At 37.5% G+C, this 13,386-nt stretch overlaps 1 protein-coding gene across 7 annotated transcripts in view; it reads left to right on the top strand.

Moving 5' to 3' along the window:
* PRUNE2 (prune homolog 2 with BCH domain) overlaps window positions 1-13,386 on the top strand; it is a 258,877-nt gene that overhangs the window by 36,880 nt on the left and 208,611 nt on the right. For all 7 annotated transcript variants that reach the window (XM_082401314.1, XM_082401312.1, XM_082401309.1 and 4 more), the window contains exon 2: window positions 12,304-12,408. In XM_082401314.1, coding sequence (XP_082257440.1) covers window positions 12,304-12,408 — 105 coding nt within the window. The remainder of the gene's footprint in view (window positions 1-12,303; window positions 12,409-13,386) is intronic.

Raw genomic sequence — 13,386 nt, 5'->3', positions numbered from 1 at the left:
CAGGGTAGTAGATGAGGGAGGTGAAGGGCACAGGAGGAGGGAGACACACCATCTTCCTGGTCGTGCTGTTCTGGTCTCAATCCAGGCTTTAGCTGCCCACGAACTCAGAACTTGGGCTTCTTATTTATTGCTTTAGTCCATCCTTTCAATCAATATTTAGTTGAGTATTTTTACCAAGTACAATTCTAAGTGCTGATTCACCTCTAAGGATGGAAACCAAGACATGCTCTGACTAGCTACCCAGGGTGTGCACTCAAGGGCCCAAGCTTTCCCAAGACCTGGTGAAAAGGGCTTTCCCTCCCTTCATCCCTCCTTCCTCCCTCCCTCATCCTTCCTTCCTTCTCTCTCTCTTTCCCTCCCTCCATTCCTCTCTTTCTTTTTTTCTTTCCTTTCTCTCCTTCTTTCTTGTAAACCTCTTTGCTTTCTTGTCTTAGTCTCTCAGAGTTACTTTTAATTACTTATGTTTTTAAGCACACACCACAGAGGGGCCCGAGAAAACTCCACATATTCATCTCCCGGCTTGAGAAATTATCAGTGTTTTATTAAAAGGACATTCTAGATTTGAACACTTAACGACCTTTGGGGAAAGCAGTTGTATGTCTTATTGTTATCCTATTTATGAATAGACAATAGGAAGTAATTTGAACTTTATGACACATTTTCCACATTTTGTCAACTGAAAGGGATGTGATATAACTGCAAAATAGGTAAAAGAGCACTCTATGAAGTTTTAGAATTCCTTAGAAAAGCAGTGCTTTGGGGCAGCAACCTCACTAGCTCTGATTGCTAATACAATAAATACCCTTTTGTCTTGAAATCATGTAAACTGGAATTTTAAAATTACTGTACACTGGACATCCTTTAACCACTTAAGTGCTGGGGCCACAGCTGAGTAACACCTGGTAGCTAATTACAGTTAAACCCTTCTATGGGGGTTAATGGATCAGGGCCCAGGATTGGGCCCGTTTGACGCACACCACTAATAGCAAGTCATGTTTTGACAGAGTTCCACAGTGGACTACTTTCCACTGCTTGAGACATCAAAAAGAAAATTATTACAACAGTTATGTCTTCAGAATAATGAATAATTTAGAATGTGGAATAGATTCAGAAGTCAAGAGGAAAGGGGAAAATATGTGATAAGTAATATGTGATGAATAATAGTCATAAAATCTGTCACTATATAAAATCATTTGAAAGCTTTGTTTTGAACTTTATACCATGAGGTAGGCAGAATGCACGTGTCATCATACTCTGGGGTGTGTGTGTGTGTGTGTGTGTGTGTGTGTGTGTGTGTGTGTGTGTAGAGAGATTCAGAGAGAGACCCCACCACGAAATGAGAATCTGTTAAGCTTGAGAGAGGGATGATTACTTGCAGCCCGTAATACAATTTTTAACTTTTGGGCTGTTAACAAAGTGTTAGTCCATAGTACAGTTATTTCATAAGAGCATGACAAAGGATCTAAAAATTGAAAACCCTCTTCTGCCCAACTGTTATATCCAATCATTGTTTTCACTAGCAAATGTTGATTTGAGCATCAGCTGTGTGCAGAACACTCACTGCCTTAGAAACTCTGGGGGATACCAAGTTCAAGATGTGGCCAGGGCTTGCAAGGAACCATTGATCTAGTAGAACTGGATCTCTGATATTGAATAACTGACCCCCAAATGCATGGGTGACTGGGAACTAAAGATTGCACATGCCAGTAAACGAAGAGAGTTACTGTTTATTTTCATTTGTGTGGTTGACTTTTGTTTCGCTGTACTACACAGCAGAAGTAGAATATTGGGCCATGGTGGACTTTAGATGGGGAATACAGTTATTACTTCCCTCTGCTCTTTATCTCTCAGTTCGTAGTTTCTCATCTATAAAAAATGGTCTCTAACATTTTTTGGTTGTACAACAGCATTAGTAAAAGTCTTTTGAGTTCATTCTCTGAAGACATATTTATTTCTGAATTCTGTTCATGTATTAATAGACTAGCATATAAGGCACATTGTATATTTTTAGAAAAACAGAAAACTTAAAAGGATGAGTTAAACAGGAGTTTACATGGTTTCTTCTCTTACTTGGAGGTCCACAACCTCACTTTGGAAACCACTGATGGGTTTCAACTGGGTAAACCCAAGCCCTTTTCTAACTCTAGACTTGAGTAAATCTAAGTAATATAACATCAGTAATTCCCTCTGAAATTGTACTTAATCTAGAGCAACTCCAGCAGCCCCTTTCAAAACCCAAATGCAGATACATTCTACAGTTGACAGAAGCCAGATGGTCCCTGGGCGCTAATCTTGGGTTCTCTTTAAGGCCATGGTTCCCAAACAAGTCACAGTATTCTTAGACTTTACTACAGACTTACTAATTCTGACTATCAGGATGGGCTCAGAAATCTGCATTACAATATGTCCTAGTAGGTGATCCTAGTGCAGTCAGCAAGACAGTACTGTCACCCAAGCAGAAGCCACAGCATGCTTTTCTTCTGAGAGGCAGGACCCAGGAAGGAAGAAGTAGCCATGTGATGTAGTGGGAAAAATATTGGAATACATCTTTCCAGGTCATTAGATGGTGATCTAACTCATTTGTTTGGTAATAGTTGCTTTGATTCTACTTTATGGATAGTCCATAATTTGTCCAGCGATTCCTTGGTTGTTATATATTGACATTGTTTCTTATTTGTTTTTGTTTTTGTTTTTTTTGCTTCCATCAAATACTGCTTCAATAAACGTTCTTTGGGACTTTATTGAATATCCATATTTAACAATGGATTTTGAATTATAATAAGGAATTTTAAAGTATCCATATTTATTGGTGATTTTATTTCTATAGAATAGATGCCTATAAGTGAAATAAATTAGTTGGATCAAAAAGTGTGAACATTCTGCATTTTAAAGGATACTGTCAAATTATTCCCACATTGGTTGTAGTATTCCTTTCTGCTGCCTACAGTCTAACCAGCGGTGGATGTTAGCACTCTCAATTTTTTGCCAATGTGATGGGCCAAAAAAAAAAAACCGTTTTATTGTTGGTCTAATTTGCATTTCCATGACTACTAATGAGGCTGAATTTCTTTTCATTTATTCATTTTTTTCTTCTGTTAATTGCCTGTTCATACTTCTACTGATTATTCCATTGGTTGTTTGTCTTTTTCTAAGTCAATGTGTATAAACTTTTTGTATGTTAGGAATATTGCCCTTTTAATAGCAAGATGGTGCAAATATTATCTCCTGCTCTGTTGTTTATCTTTTATCATTTTTTCCCACAGAATTGAAGTAGCTAAATCACATGTTATATGTATATATTTACTGGGATATAGTTTACATGTAACATTATATTAGTCTCAGGTGTACAGCATAATTATTTGATATTTGTATATAATATATAATGAAATGATCACCACAATCAATCTATTTTTATTTAAACATCCATCACCATACATAGTTACAATTTTTTTTCTTTGTGATGAGGACTTTTAAGATCTATTCTCTTAGTTCTGTCATTCTTTTTGGTGCTGTTGTCTATCAAAATTTTCACTACTTTTAAAGACACTTAATAATGATAAATTCAGCACCTTAGATTTAAATTTAAATTGTATTATCATGTTTACATGAGGTTAATTATAAGAGAAGTAAATGCATTCCGATCAAGAGCTAGAGACCAAGGCAGAGTCTGACCTGTATTATTGCAACATTTTCAGAAAGCACAGCAGGTAGACTGAGGAAAAGATGGTAAAGAGTGTACCATTACTCTTTAGTGCTTGAAAGGATAATGTCATATTAAATAATTCATGCTTATTGCACACTTAATGCAACTTATTGAACAAGCTGTTCCATAGATGCCCAAGGCCAGAGAACAAAGTAATATCTTATTAATGTTTCCAGAGTTGAATTTGTTAATAACATAGTATTTTAATTCATCAGTGAGAATAGGATAAACATGCTAAAAGGATATACAGTGAAAAATTCACAAAAAATATGTCTGTATGAAGACAGGAATGTTTAGTATCCGTATGAAAAAATGACCTAAAGCCCTTATAATTATAATAAATACAACATTAAGATACTATTTTACCTATCAACAAGATAATGCTTAAACACAGAGTTGAAGATTTGAAAATCAGGTATTTCTGTAGGTGAAAATGTAAATTTTTACAACTTTTCTGGTGAGCGTTAAAATACTTACATTCTTTGACCCAGAAATGTAAAATTTGGGAGTTTATCCTGAAGAAATAACTAGAGATAGGCACAAAAATACTATGTTCCAAATATTCCCTGCAGTCTTATTTACATTATCAAAAAATTAACTTAAATCTGCAACAGTAGGGAACTGACTAAATAATTTATAATGATCCTTATTAATGAATACTGTATCCATTAAATGTCATAATTATTCATTTACTTATTCATTTTTTCAATGGTTATTGAGCACCTACTGTGTGCAAAGCAACAGACTGGGCAGCTGGGGTTACAAAAGCAAACGCGTATTACTCCTGGTCATCACAACATTTATATTTTAGAATTTTAAAAGAATACTCAGAATGTTGTTAAAAAAGAGAAACTACAAAATGTTAGGTATAATATGATCACAGTATTACAAAAGAGAACACTCATAAATGTATAGAACAAAGTTGGAAAGAATACGTTGTGTTCATAGTGATTATTTTGGGTCTTGAGGGTTTTTTTCTTTGTGTTTCTACATTTTCCAAATATTTTACAATGAACATACATTATTTTATAAAGTAACTTACATTACAATGATGGTATAAATTAACTCTATGTTTGATAGTAAATTAACCTTAGGTGACATGGGTGTAGTTTTCTATGTGTGTGTAGCAGGGGTGTTCTTTTTCATTTGGTTTTTAAAAACCCTTGTATTGCCTTTGACATCAATCATTTAGTAAAATAAGCTCTTCCAAGCTTTCTCTAAAGATCAGTTATTTGCTAGGTAGATTTAAATTTTGGAAAGAGTCCAGTTTGGAGGTCTGTATTAGTAAGTTTGGGCTGCCATAACAAAATACCATGGACTGGATGGGGTAAACACCAGAAATTTATTTCTCACAGTTCTGAAGCCTGGAAGTCCAAGATCAGGGTGTCAGCATGGTTGGGTTCTGGTGAGAACCATCATCTGGGCTTATCAAAAGCCTCCTTCTCCCTGTGATCTCACATGGTGGAGAGAGATAGAAAGAAATAGAGAGATAGAGAGCACAAGCACTCTGGTGTCTTATAAGAGCACTAATTCCATCTTGAGGGCCCCACCCTCATGACTAAATGTATACCCAATTATTTTTCAAAAACCCCATTTCCAAATACCATCACATTGGGGGTTAGGCCTTTGACATATGCATTATGGGGGTACACAATTCAGTTCATAGCAAGGTCTGAGCATAGCAAAGGGTCACAGACAGCGGAAGGTCAGAGATGAGGCTAGATGGAAAAGACTACAGCTCTTAAGTCTGAAAAGAGGAAGGTTGAGAGATTATAAAAATCTATGAAACCATGGTGGACAGATTTGTTTTTAAGCTGAAAGGAAGCAGTACCAAAAGGGAAGTAAAGAGCTACCCCATCCAGTTGGTAATAAATGTATGGACACAGTTCCCCCAAAAGTGGAATGGCTGAAAAATGATAATATCTTAGGAAGCTATGTAGGACAATTCCTAAAGGGGCTTTTCAGGAAAGGTAAGGATTTGGGAGGACCATCCTTGACCTTTCCTGGTTGAAGTTGTGGAGGAAAAATAATGGTGCTGTCCCTCAATACTGTCCTTTGAGGACATTGTCAGTAAAGGAATACTGAACAAAAAAATATAAAAAAATTAAATGCTGTAAGTAAAATAACAATTCCAGCCTAAATCATTATTATGATCCAGAGGAAGTATGTAAACCATATATGAAGTCATTCCTCTTGAGAACACTGTGTTTTCAAGATCGGTAGCAAACAGGCTGAGGAAGATGGATTCAGCTGAGAAAGACAAAGAATGGTTGAGCCAGTACCCGATGCCCCAACTAAAAGGATCCTGACCCCAAGGAAACTGGGGACCCAGATGCCCACCCAAGAAGAAGGGCCTTGGGCAATAGGTGGGTTTAGCTTTTGCCCCCTCACCGCCTACCCACAATGGCCTCTGCATTTGACAGTCTAGAAGGGATACAGGTGCACAGGGTCTGAGCCATTTAGAGCTGAATTTGCTCAGACCGACTCTCATCCCTCATTTTTCCCAAATGAGAGATATTAAAAGAGGGCCTTCTTCAGCATGGCAAAGAGAGGCTGAAGGAAAATATTACTGGGGTTGGTTAGGAGGGCGGTGAGTGGGGAGGCTCTAGACAGTATATACTTCTCTGAATTGATTAGGTTTTAGTTTTATCAGTAAGTGAGACAATTAAATTATCTCAAAATCATTTGAGTTTCGTCATTGAAAACTTTTTGCCTTTTCCTAATTCATTGGTTTATATTCATCTAGTACGTCACCAATTAAATTTGGACATTTATGAGAAAATTAAATATAAAAAGTCTGTGTCCTGAATTTGTAGATTCTGGTAAATGTTTTTGCTTTTACACATGACCTGAAGTACAGTTCTCAGAAGAGATCAGTTACAGCTTCCAGTCACTTCTTATTGTTTATTAATTAACCATTAGAGTGAAACTGGACTAAACGAGGTGGCCAGTGGGCCAGAGTATCCTATTTGGCAATATCATGCAGATTTAAAAAAGAAGCACATACTCTAATTCCAGGAATTCTATATATACATACCAACCCCGCCATCCCTCTATACATACAGATGTGTCCACACAATTGCTACCATTAAGCCAGTAAGAATGAAGAATAACTGTAGTTTTGGTCATGGAAAAAGGTCCATAGTATACTGTTAAGTGAAAAAAGGGAGTCTCTAAAGAGTGGGAATAGAAGTACCCCATTTTTGTAAAGTATATAGGTAAATATACGTGGGTAAATTTAAAACGTGGAATATTCAACAATATGTTAACAGTTGTTATCTTTGTTTTATTAATTTTTGTTGTGTCTGACTTTTTATAATGACATGTATTTTTTTTCTTACCAGAAAAATAAACAAAAATAAGGAATAAAATACAAAGGTTTCAGTTGATGAGGAAAGTCCTTGTGTTCTGGGGACTTTGCACAGAGTGATAAGCTTTTTCTCCTTTGCTTTTTTAAACTTTCGATTGTTGCCATCCCTCCAGCGTTTGCTCCCTCTGGGTCCCAACCTTTTCCCAGGTAATGATAAGATTATGAGAAGTTCAGGAGGTCAGGAGTTCCAGACATCATCTCAGACCCAAGGCCGATATCAAGAGGCATCTCATTCATTTACCAAATGAACAAAGGATGTGACTTTATCCATATCCGACAGAGCTGATCAGAGACTTATAGTTCTCGCCTTTGGAAGACCAGGTTGCTCTGGGCAGCTCCACAGCTCCCTTTGTCCCTGCTGCTCATTTGGCTGTGGTTCCTTATGCATCCCCCCCACCCCGCTCCTGGTTTTCCTGGTGGCTGTGACTGGCGTGGAGATAGGGATTGATAGGGATTAGCAGCATGTAAGGTTTCCTCTTGCCCATCCTGTGAGTCTTCTGATTTAGAATCACGGCAGCCATAGATTCACGGGGTTTTTCTGGGGAGGAACCAGGCCCTTTTCTGTGCCACCCAGAGCCAGCCTTCAGGAAGGAAGACCCCCTCATTGACTTGGAGTTAGAAGTAGTCAAGTCAATTGCCAACTGTTTTCTGTGCCTGGGTTTCTTTGGAGATACCATTCGATAAATTCAAGCAGCCTCTTCTTCTCTCACGTCTTCACTTTTTGGTTAAGGATGAGGGACTGAGGAATGTGCCCTGCTTTAATGTGCGAGGAAGGGGACTCTCCAACTTTCGTAGGCTTTGCCTATAATGTTTTTGAAACAAAGTTCATTTCAAATCATTATTTTTGAAAACATTTGCCTGGGGTTTTTAAGAAAAGAGAGTTGGGTAGGATGGGTGTGGAGAAATCATAGTATAACTGTACTGCAAGGGTTTGTTGACTAAAGGTTAGCTGTGGGGCTCCGGATGTGAAAGTTCCAGGCAGGAGCAGCTTTGTTCCTCAGAGGGTGGAGTTATGAAAAAATTGATGGAGGAGGCTGAGCTTAGGCAAGGCTCTTTCTGATCAGGTCTGTTTTCTGTGGGTGTGTTTGAAAGTGCTTTTGCCTGACAGGTACAGTTTGCTTTCACGGGCGGTTGAATCTGAATGCTTAGGTATTTCTCTGCTTTTAAAAAGAGGTAAGAAGTAAACTTCATTAAGGAGTCTCATTTTAGTGAGGTATAGATTTACACTTTGAAAGCATATTAAAATTGTGATCTGGAATACTGGCATATTCAATATGTTTTCTTTTGTACATTGATTATGGAAAGATTCTGTCCATCTATTCAGAAGTGTAAGGTATAGTATAAATTGAGTATAGTGTCTATTTCAACCCATTATCAAGATTCCATTTTGTGTTGGGCTTGCTCAGCACTGGGTGTAGGTAGTAACGATGAATCTTCTGTCTCCTGAGATTCCTTAAGGCTTGGTGTGCTTGTATCAATACCAGGGTGTGGCTATTTCCTTGCCAGATCTATTCACTCCTGGCTAGGAGTTTACAAAGTCACATTTAGAAAATGTATACACTAGGTAATAATTATTTGTTGAACATCCTGGGCATGCTTTCACCTTTGCACCTGCTATTTCCTTGGCCTGAGATAACTGGAGGTCCCACTTCTTCCCTTCGGGTCTTTATTCAAATGTCACCTTCTCAGTGAGCCTCATCCCAGGGCACCCTCCTCTTCCATTCATCATAATCTAATTACTGGTTCTTTATATCTCCTTGCACTAAAATAAAAGTGCCATGGGGACTGGGATTTTTGTCTGTTTGGTTCAGTGCTGTATCCCCAGGACTTAGTGCAATGCCTGGCACAAACAGGGTTTTATTAGTTGAATGACAATGATTAATTGAATTGATAAAATTATACATATGCCACTTTTATTTGAGCATAATTTGTCTCTTTGTGAATACTCTAAACTCCAATTTGAACTGTATCAAGGGACATAGATATTAAGATTGATATAACTAATTTCATGTTTTATTCCTCCAAGCAGGCAGGAGACTGTCTAAGCCTGGTTACTATGATATCTGACTTTTGCTACACTCTAATTATATCTTAGTGGGTTTTGGTAGGAATCAGGCACTTTGGAACATCTAAGATTTTTTTGAGGTTGAGCCTACTATTTTTAAGGCTGATTGGTAGTCACCAAAGGTACCTTCTTGTTGTGAGGTCCTTTTTTTCTTGTCCAGCATTTTTAGCCAGCCTGAAATTTCTGGTCATCTTTTTGGATTGTGGCATAATCTCTGGAAGGTCTCTTTAAAATGAAAGTACGTTACCTTGGTGGGTAACGCATTAACCCAAGAGTACTCATTGGCATGGACTCTCTATTGGAATTGATAGTGAAGGAGCAGATAGATCCCTGATAGTATGGGCACCAGAATGGTACATTTTGATGGAGGTGGGTGCTGGGGAGAAGATAGTGTTGGAGCCTGGGGGCTGGGGCATTGACTGGAGATGGCAGACACAGTAAATGGTGCCAGAAGAAGTCATGACTCTTAGAGAACTGGATGTGTGGGAAGAAGGGGGAATCAGAAGACACAAACAAGAAAGCATGAAGAGAGGCATGTGGCACTAAAAGTAACCCTCAAAGATTTGTACTGGGATCTTCTACAGCCTGATCTGTAAGATGATACGTGCTTTTTTCTCTTTAAATGGAGAAGGATGAATAAATCATAATTTTAGAAGATTCCCAAATTGTGAAAATTGGTCCAACATGTTTGGGTTCACAATCCTATTTAGTTCCTTTCTTTTTCTATTTAATGATTGGCTTGGGCTTTGAAATGAATTGACACACAAGTCTTCTTATTCCCCCCATGTCTTCTTTCGTGCAAGTTGAGTGTTGAATGCAGAGCCGTGCCTAGGAATTACTGAACCTAGACAAGAAAGCAGATAGGTCAGCTTTGGGGTCATTTTAATGCTATAATTTTCTGAAGGCTTGCTGTATTTAGAAGGCATATTTAACATTCTCTTTCTCCCTCAATCTCCATGCTTGCTCATTTTGTGGATGCTGAAGTCATTATGGCATTATGGAGTGGTTGGTGAAGGGCAGAAGAGACAGGGCTCTTTGTACTGGATCATGGGTTCTGGGAACAATCCTGGTCCTATCACAGACTCTATTGACCTATAAAACGTGTTATTAATCTTCTTACTGTCTGCTTTACAAGAGATATGGGAGGAGAAATGAGGTAATGTCTACTTAGACCTTCGAGCTTCTCAGAAGAACAACAGTCTACAGTAATATAATTTCCTAATGCATTTGTTTGTGTTGTAATGGAGTGTAATTCCATTTAGCCAAATTTCTTTAGATACCTCTAAAATATCTAACAGTCTTGCACAGGGGAAGCAGTCTGGCTTTGAGAGTAAGAACTGGGCCTCGACGAATCCTCAAAAAGTACAAGTGAGCTAGCTATAAATTTATGAGCTCGAGGGAAGGAAGCTGGGAGAGGAAGGAATGGGGCGCTACAGATGGTGATGGGAGGGCAGTGGTCGTAATTATCTTCGGAGAGTTTATAACATTTTAAAATCCTGTTGTTTTACTAAAGATCAAGATGTCAATATATTTTAAAATACTTACATTTATTTTAATTTAACAGTATTGCGTACTGGACGACTCATCTGCAATATCGATCCTGCCATCATTCTCTACGTTGATAGGCTCTTGACTAAGCCTCCTCCGAGATTTACTTTATTATGTTCCTTGGGCCACAACTTGGTTGTTGAATAACTAGTTTCTGAGTCTGATATGGCAGTTCCCTATACTTACCAACACATTGTAAGAGGCCTAGTAAGTTACTAAATAATCCTTTACCTTTGTTCTGTAGAAAAAGGAATAACAAGTCTTTTTTATTGAAGTGGTCACGAACAGTGGATTTTTAATGTACGTTTTTTGAGCAGTGCTATAATTGAGTTGGCGTTCTAGTCAGTCCTAAAAAAAGAAATTAAAACAAAGGATGAAAAGTGGGGGAAGTATACATATGTATCATCTATGACATACTATAAAGATGTCAGTTTAGGTTACACATCATTATTGGACAGTTTTGTTGTGAAATTTTCTGGAAGTGATTAGTTCTTTAGCAATTCCAACTCGGTATTTTATAAGGAGGTCAGCCTTCTATAAAGGAATTTTAAGGAAGTATTGAGTTAGCCAGGAAAGAAAATAGTATGTATTCTCTTACAGAGAGGTGACAATATACACTCTTTAATAGCAACTGATTTGTATTTTTAGAAAAATAATACTAATCAGAGTCCTCTCTCTGGAGGGAAGAAAAGTGTTACAACAACTTTCATTTGCTAACTGATAGAATGTCATGCAGAGAGAGCATATCCTGTCACCCAAAATGTGGCAGGAAAAAATAAATTCCTACCAAATTGTGTTGCACGCCAGGGACATATGAAAAAAGTCACTTTGTCTCTCAAAGTGAGAAGAACATCTTATATAAGGAAGTGATATGGAATACTATGGAACTGCTCTTTAGACCAAAATAATCTTTTACTAAAAAATTATGACTCAGAGATACAGTTCATATTAAGTTAGATTGTGGATGATCTTAATAAAACCACATTTTTGTTGGAGGAGGTCATTGAGAGGACATGACTGCCAGTTGACCCGAGAGCTAGACCCTGGCAATTGAAGGCTCCTCACCCCCTCCCCTGACCTTGGAAGGTACAATCTGCCCACTGATCACACAGTGGGAACCATTTTCAAGGACACAGCCTCGAGAGAGCAATATGTTGTTGAGACCATACATCACTGAAGCCAGTTAAGGCCTCTATATAAACTTTTGATTCTGGTGGGCAGGTGTGGAGATATACTTGTCTTGTGACCGCCCAAGACAAGCCTTGTAAGTTCCCTTGCTTATTGAACCTGCCACCTATCTGGAGTGGCCTGCCTCTTTCTTCAATCTCCCCTTGCCTTCTGTGTATGGGGGCCAGTTTCAGATTTCACCCAAGGAAGCTCCCAAGGTTTTGAACCAACAAGTTCCTGTTCCTGACAATTAACTAAAATTTGAATGAGCATTTCTGAATGTTAAACATGTTGTGCAGTTTTATGTCCTTATATAAAGCTTCATGATACGTTTATGAATTTCTGCAATTGTCTGAATATAGCTAAGGCATACTTTAAAAAAGATTGAAAAATATCCACTTTATATTAATCTGTTGTTAAATTGTGATGTTTTATTTGAATTTGTTTCAGAATCGAAGCAAACGCTTGGAGAAGGTCCATGTGGTTATTGGACATAAATCGTGTGACCTGGATTCTCTCATTTCTGCCTTCACATATGCTTACTTTCTAGACAAGGTGAGGGAAAAGAAGATTATGCTTTTTATTTGAATTATGATATAACTTTAAAAAAAATATTTTCAGGAAAAACAAGGAAACTTAAATTTTCATGTTCTGGTTTATTGTTGCAGAGAATAATGTATTATAATCCATTAATCAACAAATATTTATTGGTCACTTACTACATGTTAGGCATTGTTCTAGTCATTTTTTACTGACTCTGCATAAAACATTATTTCAATAAGATCAATTTTTTTCAAATAAAAATTTTAAAATTTTATAATAGTTGATTACTTTTATGGAAATGCAGAGAATTGACAAAAGTAAGGTTCAGAATTTTTTGTTTTCCTTTACCATCCTTGTTGGATAATCTTGCCTTTGGCAGTAGAAAAATATGTGCAGAATAACCTGTGTGAACATTCCATGAAGTACAGAGCATACTGGCTGGAATTTTCAGTAATAGAGGTATTACATGTCACATCTACATTCTGTGTTTGCCTTTTAGCCTGACTTTGCACAGCAAGGTCATTCTCAGTTGCAATAATCTCCCTTGGGCCAGAGGTGGAAAAGACCTTTCTTGCAATAAACTGTTTTAAAATTTCCATTCCATAAATTCATCAGCCCATGTTAATGGCTCACCTTAAAGCCTAAAAAAGTACATTATGAGTGTCTCAGTGCTATTTCCAGTTTCACACAGTTTTTAATTTTCTGGAGTCAAATTTGTTTTATTCCAATTTTGTTTGGATCCTTAACTCTGAGAGTATGCATGGCTGATCTAGAACGATTTAAATTCACATGAAACCCAGTCTTCCAGAATGAGCTATAGGTGGCAAGAATGGCTTTAGGGCAGCAGCTGACAAAAATGCCAGATAAAATCTTCTTATATCTACATATGGCTTTCTATCAAATTTATCTTAAAATGTGCCAAACTTTACAAGGGAGATTAATTAGTATGAGAAGAGAAATGTGTCTGTGTTAAGACATGCATATTGAATA

Source organism: Balaenoptera borealis, assembly GCF_965194805.1.
Source record: "Balaenoptera borealis genome assembly, chromosome: 8".
NCBI classification, from domain to species: domain Eukaryota; kingdom Metazoa; phylum Chordata; class Mammalia; order Artiodactyla; family Balaenopteridae; genus Balaenoptera; species Balaenoptera borealis.
This window is presented reverse-complemented; position numbering and strand designations above follow the sequence as displayed.